We start from the raw sequence: 10000 nt of genomic DNA, 5'->3' as shown, positions 1-10000 counted from the left end.
CCAGTTAATTATGCAGGAATTGTCAGTAAATCAGTGGAGTTCTCCTTTAAGGTTAGAGTTAGATTTAGGGTTAGGGCAATTTGTTATAGTATTGTTGCTGCGTGTGTGTGTGTGTGTGTGTGTGTGTGTGTGTGTGGTGGAATTTACTGCATGGTAGAGCACATTTCTCCTCCATAAGAGCTGTTGCTGCATTTGATTAACGATTAGATTTATCATAGCCAGAGAACAACAGAGGCATGCAAATTATATCTGCTTCACACACAGTGGTCCAGCTGCGGTGAGGGGGGGGGGCATCTGGGGGGTGTGTATTATTCATTGCTGGTGTCTCTCGACCAGTCGTACTCAAACTGGAGCATTAATATCATCAGTGATGTGTGTTTGAGTTCTGCTAAAGACACACAAATTAGCCAGTTGTAAATGTATATAAATTAGACAGCTGATTGTAGTTACTGTTATTGCACTGTATAGTGTAGTGTTGTGTTGTGTAGCAGTGTAAAGTGCAGTGTTGTGTAGCAGTGAAAAGTGTTGTGTTGTGCAGCAGTGTAAAGTGCAGTGTTGTGTTATGTAGCAGTGAAAAGTGAAGTGTTGTGTAGCGGTGTAAAGTGCCGTTTTGTGTAGCAGTGTAAAGTGCAGTGTTGTGTAGCAGTGAAAAGTGTTGTGTTATGCAGCAGTGTAAAGTGCAGTGTTGTGTTATGTAGCAGTGAAAAGTGAAGTGTTGTGTAGCAGTGTAAAGTGCCGTTTTGTGTAACAGTGTAAAGTGCAGTGTTGTGTTATGTAGCATTGTAAAGTGCAGTGTTGTGTAGCAGTGTAAAGTGCAGTGTTGTGTTGTGTAGCGGTGTATAGTGCAGTGTTGTGTTGTGTAGCAGTGTATAGTGCGGTGTTGTGTTCTGTAGCAGTGTATAGTACAGTGTTGTGTTGTGTAGCAGTGTATAGTACAGTGTTGTGTTCTGTAGCAGTGTATAGTACAGTGCTGTGTTGTGTAGCTGTGTAAAGTACTGTATTGTGTTGGGTAGCAGTGTAAAGTACTGTGTTGTGTAGCTGTGTAAAGTGTAGTGTTGTGTAGCAGTGTAAAGTACAGTGTTGTGTTGTTTAGCAGTGTAAAGTGCAGGGTTGTGTTGTGTAGCAGTGTAAAGTGCAGGGTTGTGTTGTGTAGCAGTGTAAAAAGCAGGGTTGTGTTGTACTCACTGTTTTTGTTTTTGAATATATTGAGAATGGGCAGAATTTGTCTATAATACGGCACCAGAGCCTCCCCCACCAGGTCCCCTGACACCACCAGGTGCTGCAGAACCTTCAGCGTCGTGCAGATCACCTGCCTGTTTCTCGTGTTCAGAGCGTCTGAGAGAGAGAGAGAGAGAGAGAGAGAGAGAGAGAGAGGGAGAGAGATTTTCACATAATTTTCACACAAGACATAAACTGCATTAATATTACATCATGGAGGATTTTAATACTATCTAAACAAACCCACAACAATAAAAACACATTCACAACATTTATGTCATTTGTTAAAGTCTCCTCTCCGGCCTCCATTCAACATAATGAGAAACTGTACAACAGACTCAGTTTATATCACAATGCCTACATTTAGAGAGTCCACTCTCCCAACAGTAGCTAAGAAAGAACATGTTTGTGTGATGTGTGTTACAGAGAGCTGCTGGTAAGAAAAATAAAGAAATGTTGGATTTCTTTTTTAAACAATTGTGTCTGAGTGTGTGTGTTTGTATGCTTAAGTGCTTGTGTGCATGTGTGTGTGTGCGTGTTAGCATTAGTGGGTCCTCCACAGCACTCAGCCTCCGCTGATAAGAGTAATCCACTTTGTATTAAACACTCCCCCCCGAACACACACACACACACACACACACACACACTTTTAGTCTCAGTGCTGTAAATGAATTCCTGGAGTAATGATGACTGCATAATTGAGAGAGAGAGAGAGAGAGAGAGAAAGAACAAAGAAAGAGAGGGAGAGAGAAAGAGAGAGAGAAAAAGAGAGAGCAAAAGAAAGAGAAAGGGAGAGAAGGGAAAGAAAGAGAAAGAAAAAAAGAAAGAGTGAGAGAGAGAAAGAGAGGGAGAGAGGGAGAGGAGAGAGTGACAGAGCAGTGAAAGAGACAGAGAGAGAGAGCAAGTGAGAGAGAGAGGGAGGCAGAGAGAGAGGAGAATGAGGAGAGAGAGAGCAGCATCAGAAAAAATTAGATTTTTCCTTTGATAGTATAAACGTCAGCATCAAAAGTTGGAAACACTGTTTTCAATAAAAGTAAATCTAATTGCAGATAAATGTATAAAACGATTATAATCCCCCTGTCCTGAGCTCATTCAGATAATTAGTAGGAAGTTATGAAGTAATAAAAAGACTGTAGACGATTCTTAAATTACTGAAAAGGATGTAGAACGTAGAATGAAGTTCTAGTAAAATTACATAATATGCAGAGTTAAATTTTGGGCTAATTTAATATCCAGAACAGAGGTGATCAAATCTCAAGGTAAAAAAATCTGACAAAAAATCAGTTTATTTTGGTCCTCAAAACTTGACCTACTAAATAAAATGAATAAAATGCATTTTGTGTAGTTTTGAACATTTAAATATATATTATATAAGCAATTCATTGTATAAAAAATATAAAAAATTATTACTATGAGCTAAGAATACAAAATTTTGAATGGTTGTGTATTAATGACCAAAACACAGTGAAGCATTTCCCCACGAGTGACATTTAGAGCTCTGAACTGTTCAATAATTCATCTCCATCACCGGGAGGAACGTAGAGGAGGGAAAGAGAGAACGAGGGAAGGAGAAAGAGAGAGAGACAGAAAAGAAAGAGAAGAAAGCGATCTATCAGAGCCTGTAAATCTCGGGGAATAAAGTGATCATTAATTGCTGTGTGAGTGCTGTATATAAAAGAGTAAAAGCGAAGGTGCTGCAGCTTTTCGAAATGCCACAGCTGCTGACATTTAAAAGCTTTTCCTGACTGAGTTCAGTTTAAATTTCTCACAGAAACAAATCAGCGCTAATCAACATACTGAAATATGTCAGCACTATTCAACATACTGAAATATATCAGCGCTAATCAATACTGAAATATATCAGCGCTAATCAACATACTGAAATATGTCAGCACTATTCAACACTGAAATATATCAGCACTAATCAACACACCGAAATATATTAGCGCTAATCCACATTCTGAAATATATCAGCACTAATCAACATACTGAAATATGTCTGCGCTTATCAACGTACTGAAATATATCAGTGCTAATCAACACACCGAAATATATTAGCGCTAATCCACATTCTGAAATATATCAGCACTAATCCACATACTGAAATATATTTGTGCTTATCAACATACCGAAATATATCAATGCTAATCCACATACTGAAATATATCAGCACTAATCAACATACTGAAATATATCAGTGCTAATCAACATACTGAATTATATCAGCGCTTATCAACATACTGAAATATATCAGCACTTATCAACATACTGAAATATATCAATGCTAATCCACATACTGAAATATATCAGCACTAATCAACATACTGAAATATATCAGTGCTAATCAACATACTGAAATATATCAGTGCTAATCAATATACTGAAATATATCAGCACTAATCAATATACTGAAATATATCAGCACTAATTAACACTGATACATCAGCGCTAATAAACATACTGAAATATATCGGCGCTAATCAACATACTGAAATATATCAGTGCTAATCAACATACTGAAATATATCAGCGCTTATCAACATACTGAAATATATCAGCGCTTATCAACATACTGAAATATATCAGCGCTAATAAACATACTGAAATATATCAGTGCTAATCAACATACTGAAATATATCAGCGCTTATACTGAAATATATCAGCGCTAATCAACGTACTGAAATATATCAGCACTAATCAACATACTGAAATATATCTGTGCTAATCAACATACTGAAATATATCAGCGCTTATCAACATACTGAAATATATCAGCGCTTATCAACATACTGAAATATATCAGCACTAATCAACATACTGAAATATATCAGCACTAATCAACATACTGAAATATATCAGTGCTAATCAACATACTGAAATATATCAGTGCTAATCAACATACTGAAATATATCAGCGCTTATCAACATACTGAAATATATCAGTGCTAATCAATATACTGAAATATATCAGCACTAATCAATATACTGAAATATATCAGCACTAATTAACACTGATACATCAGCACTAATCAACATACTGAAATATATCAGCACTAATCAACACTGATACATCGGCGCTAATCAACATACTGAAATATATCAGTGCTAATCAACATACTGAAATATATCAGCGCTATTCAACATGCTGAAATATATCTGCGCTAATCAACATACTGAAATATATCAGCGCTTATCAACATACTGAATTATATCAGCGCTTATCAACATACTGAAATATATCAGCGCTAATCATCATACTGAAATATATCAGCGCTTATCAACACACTGAAATATATCAGCGCTAATCATCATACTGAAATATATCAGCACTAATCAACATACTGAAATATATCAGCGCTTATCAACATACTAAAATATATCAGCGCTAATTAACATACTGAAATATATCAGCGCTTATCAACATACTGAAATATATCAGCGCTAATCATCATACTGAAATATATCAGCACTAATCAACACACTGAAATATATCAGCGCTAATCAACATACTGAAATATATCAGCGCTTATCAACATACTGAAATATATCAACGCTTATCAACATACTGAAATATATCAGCGCTAATCAACATTCTGAAATATATCAGCACTAATCAACACACTGAAATATATCAGCGCTTATCACATACTGAAATATCAGCTTTCACGTACTGAAATATATCAGCGCTAATCAACGTACTGAAATATATCAGCGCTAATCAACATACTGAAATATATCAGCGCTTATCAACATACTGAAATATATCAGCGCTAATCAACATACTGAAATATATCAGCGCTAATCAACATACTGAAATATATCAGCGCTAATCAACGTACTGAAATATATCAGCGCTAATCAACATACTGAAATATATCAGCGCTAATCAACATACTGAAATATATCAGTGCTATTCAATGTATGTACATCTGCTCAAAAATCCTGCCAAAATTGAAAATGAAATGAAATACCTACATTTGCAATTTCATTTTTCACATAAGCACGAGTCATTTGTGACAAAAATAAAAATACATTTAAAACTGCTATTTGTCATTTCATTTTAGTCCTTATTGTTGGTGCCAGACAGGCTGTGTGAAAACAGAGTGCTGTCCCGGAAACAACGAGCAGTGTTTAGCACAACACCTGCGAGATGCAGCACAGCACTTTTGGAGCGACGCTGAAACCAAATACATGCTTGAAGAAATTAAGGATTTAAATATTCTTCATCTTCTAGATGATTTATGTTCATATTTTCAGCTAAAGTGACTCGATGTTTTAATAAAAAGCTGACGTTTGAGTTTTATGTTACGTTTATGTCGAGTCTTATTCTGTGAGTTTATTGGCTGGTTGTAAACTGAAATCTAATTACTGTCTGACTTATGTAGACCCCCATGAATTTCCCCATTATCTGATTACCCAAGAGAATGAAAACTCACTATACCAGTTACTGACACAATCTGATTTTCTGCAGTTATCGGATCATTAAGTGTAAACTCACTAAACCAGTTTCTGACACAATCTGATTGTCTGCAGTTATCAGATTATTAAGTGTAAACTCACTGAACCAGTTACTGACACAATCTGACTTTCTGTAGTTGATGATGAGCTAACAGTGTTATTTGATGGTTATATTGTCGCTATTATATATATATATATATATATATATATATATATGTATATAAATATTTACGTGTTCTTACTCTTTATGGGGATGATGAGCTGAGGGATGACGGGCAGGATTTTGGTTGCTCCGTGTTCCAGCATGTCATGAACTCCCTGCCGGGCGAAGAACTCGTACGGGTGAACCGTCTCACACAAACCATCAAAGAACAGCGGCAGGTAGTGATGATAGTCCAGCTTTTCAATCTCCACCTGTTCAACACACAACATTTATGTAGAGTGTGCTAACCCACAGTTCATGTTTTTATGTCTAATTTAAAATATCTATATTTCCAGGCTTTAAATCCTCCTGAATGGTTTTAAAGTTCTTAGCTGCAAGTCCAGGTGAACTCATACTTTGATTTTATTTACGATTATATTTATTACATATTTTTGATGGGTTTATTTCAAATTGTACAGGTTGCCCCTTGTAGTCTTTTAAATGTGCTTTAAAAATCAAGCTGACTGGACATTTACTCAACCGTCTGGACAAAAAAATTACATGATTTTTCTTCTCATAGGCAAGTTTATTTAAGATTCATTTAAGTCTGTGTGAATTATAGCATAAATAGCTGAGTGTATTGTTTTCATGACAGGAAACATAATATTATTGGGTAATATTATTTTGCCCTGTACACTGGTGCAGGATGACATCATCAAAAATCAGAAGACATTTTAGAGGTGGGGCTAAAGTCAACACAGTATGGGTAAACAAGGATTCAGTCTTTTAATAATGTGATATGATGAATCATGATTAATATGACCAGAGAGTAACAAGGTAATAAAGATTCAGGATGATTTTAAAGAATAATTCACAATTTTATGTTTTTGTGTTTTCGTTTACAGAATGTTCTCTCACTACAATACCCAGCATGCATTACACAAATACATCACACACCATTGGGAATCACTGTGGTGTCACCCAATCCTGACTGCTAGTCTAGTCACTGAACTACAGGCTAATAAATACAACCAAGCTAGCGGTAGTGTAGCTCCTAACTCAGCTATCACCAAATCCTGACTGCTAGCCTAGCCATTGATGGAGATTTGTGGAGAGTGTGTTGTATATCGTTCTATATAGAACCTTTTTAAAAATGGTTCCATTTGGAAACAAAAAGGGTCAAGCTTGTAACAACCAATGAACCTTTTTGGTGCTATATAGAACCATATATAACACACTCTTCATCAATCTGAAGAACCATTTCATCATGCAAAGAACCATTTAAGTTTAAAATGGTTCTAAACAGAACCCAGTGCCTTTACTAAAGAAATCTTTTTAAGAGTGCACCTTCAAGATACACAATTAGAGGGATTTTCTGACCCTTTAAACTGACCAGTTTGAGGCCTTTAGGCATGCATTTAGCATTGTGATAACTGGTAGGGTATACTACCCGGTAGCTACATTAGCCCTGTAGCTCCAGTGCTAAAGCTAAAGAAGAAACCTTCAGACACCAAACACGTCTTAGCTGATCGACTATGTTTGGGGCAAGAGGTGGGAAACTAGGGTAAACTATTGCTTTAAAATACAGTGGGGTCAGCAATGAAGCAAAGTTGGTCTGTGATCAGATGAAAGGGGCTGAAACCAGGAGTTTGTGTGCGGTGTATGTAACGAAGAAGAATCTTTTTCAAATCTTTGATTACCAACAACACCTGCATTCAGCTCAGCACACACAGCGCATCCTGCACGCTCACACTGTCCCACCTGAGCACACTCTTCATACACACTCGCATGTTCAGAGTGACAGACTGAAAGAGATCAATATGACACCTGCTTCAGTTCAGTGCTCTGTGCAGCTGCGCATAAACACTTAGAAAAAGGATAGTTCCGGTTCTAAAATCTGATTGGCTGGAAGCCATTATAAAACACACGATATACGCACATCAACCGCCTCACAACTAAACAACTAAACAATTAAAATCTGTATCATTGCGTCGGTATCACTGTGGCAAAAAATCCTTGTGCTGTTAAAGGAATAATCTTTGACTCTAAAGGCTGTCGCACACCAGATGCGCAGTGTCGCATCGCGCAGCATCCAAAAATTCAAAAACATTGTTTTTAATGGAGGTACGCACACCAGCGTTCCGTGACCCCGAGCGCTGTTCAGTTTATCGGCATGTCACACAGAATTTACCATTACTACGTTAAATTAAAGCCATAGTGAGGCCACAGAAAGACACAGTAGATCACATGTGGCTTGAAATGTACACAGAGAAATGCAGCTAGTGTTTTAGATAAACAGAGAGATGTTAACGGTAAGTTAGCTCAGCTGAAGTTATTAGCCTAGCCTTTTTCAACCCACATCTTTCAGCAAAAAAGAGAGTCTGTGTATTAAACTGATACTAAGCTTAAAGAGATGCTGAACACTTCATTTCATTCAATATATATGAGTGTAAAAATGAACTTGAACCTGCCGTTTAAAGGCTCCCTGCTGCCGTTCTACAGCAGTGCTCTGCTACATGACGCCACGCTGTGTGATGCGACTTGTCCGGTGTGCGACAGCCTTAATGCTGCTCACATGGACCACTGAGTGATTATAAAATGGATAGTTCTGGTCCTAAAATCTGATTGACTGAGCATGTACTCAGTGTACTGATGTAGTAAGAACCCGGTTCTGTTTAAACTGAAGAGCTGAAGGCTTATTTTCATAATTAGAACCAGGTTGGTCAGCTAGCTAACAGGCTAAAAGATAGCAAACATGCTAAAAAGCTCCATCATTAATATCACAGGCTTGAATTAAAGTACTTACAGTATGAATAACTGTAAAACGGCAGTATAAAAGACTAAAGAATGTCATTTGTATGTCTTACACTCTTCAAATGTCCGTGTTTCAGTCAGAAGTCACAGAATAAAAACCCAGAATGAGTCTAAAATGGTCCCGTAGTCCCTAAATAGTGCGCTAGCTATGGAGGTTTTGAAATTCTAGTGTGGATGTGTCGAGTGTGGATGTGTCTGAGTCCCAAATGACTATTTATTAGCTGTCTTTTGCACTGATGGACTGCAGGATCCAGTATTTAAAGTCCCACGTAGTGCACTATGTAGGGAGCAGGGAGCCGTTTGAGACTCAGCCCCAGCGTGATGAGAGGGGCGCTGTTAGCTTAGTGCTAAATAAGAAAAGGAATAATTGTTCACGTCGATTATTATTAATAACAACATGAGTATCATATTTTATGTTTGCCACCGTTTTATAAAAGCAATAAGCCACTTGATGCCATGCATTACAGTGATTTCATCACAGGGAAGGGGGTTTTACTTAACTTCACATTGTGCCTAAGAACACCTTTCCCCTGATGAAATCACACTACGCAAGGCCTCAAGTGGCTTATTGCTTTATTCTGTTACTGTGTGTGCAGTGTGATTGAGCGTATTAGAGACCAAACATATTGTAACATATATAAAATCAGTTATTGGAACAAACTATTTTGGAGATCCTTGTCTTTCTTTGGACAGCTATTGATCTGGGACTGTATTACAGAAACTTTTAGTAAGTTAAGATCTGACAGGTCAACATAAGATAACAGACTCATATTACAGAAGCAAATCTGATCTTGATTTAGGTATCTTATCTTGTCTTACAGCATCTTATCTCCAGTTAGGAAATCTTAATCTACTCGACCAAAGTCAACAATCGACTGTCATGTCTGTTGCTTAGGAACCGAAGTTACAGCTGCCGTTACTGATGTAAAAAAAGGTCAAAACTAAACTAAAGTGTGATAAACTGTAAGTTGTGAATGCTGTGAGAGTGCCCCCTGCTGTTTATCAGAGTGTCGCTGCTCCCCAGTTTCAGTCTCCATTTCCCAAACGCTTTAGCCGAGCGCGCTAACGTTATTCCTCCTAATAAACAGACACACGTTCAGCTCTGTCTCCTCATTATTCACAACCATCACTGTAATATTTTATCATCAACAGTAACACACAAAGGTAATAAGAGGGACGGTGGAGATCGAGACTGCAGCGTCTGAGATTTTTAAAATGCAGAGTTAGAGAAGAAAAACATCTCTTTTACAGTATAAATAAATGTAGCGTCATTATGCATTATGTCTGATAGAAATTATATTAATAAGTAGTAATCTGATGCATGTCAGTGTGTTTGTTTAAATATTTCCTGCCCAGTATTAACTGTA

The 10000-nt window shown here is 37.1% G+C and overlaps 1 protein-coding gene across 1 annotated transcript in view; it reads right to left on the bottom strand.

Moving 5' to 3' along the window:
* Window positions 1–10000, bottom strand: part of pacrg (PARK2 co-regulated) — a 113192-nt gene that overhangs the window by 40060 nt on the left and 63132 nt on the right. Inside the window, exons 3-4 of the mRNA XM_036593991.1 lie at window positions 5920–6091; window positions 1186–1335 (exon numbers count right to left, since the gene is read on the bottom strand). Of these exons, the coding sequence (XP_036449884.1) occupies window positions 1186–1335; window positions 5920–6091 (322 nt within the window). The remainder of the gene's footprint in view (window positions 1–1185; window positions 1336–5919; window positions 6092–10000) is intronic.

Source organism: Colossoma macropomum, unplaced genomic scaffold (genome assembly GCF_904425465.1).
Source record: "Colossoma macropomum unplaced genomic scaffold, Colossoma_macropomum, whole genome shotgun sequence".
Lineage (NCBI taxonomy): Eukaryota > Metazoa > Chordata > Actinopteri > Characiformes > Serrasalmidae > Colossoma > Colossoma macropomum.
This window is presented reverse-complemented; position numbering and strand designations above follow the sequence as displayed.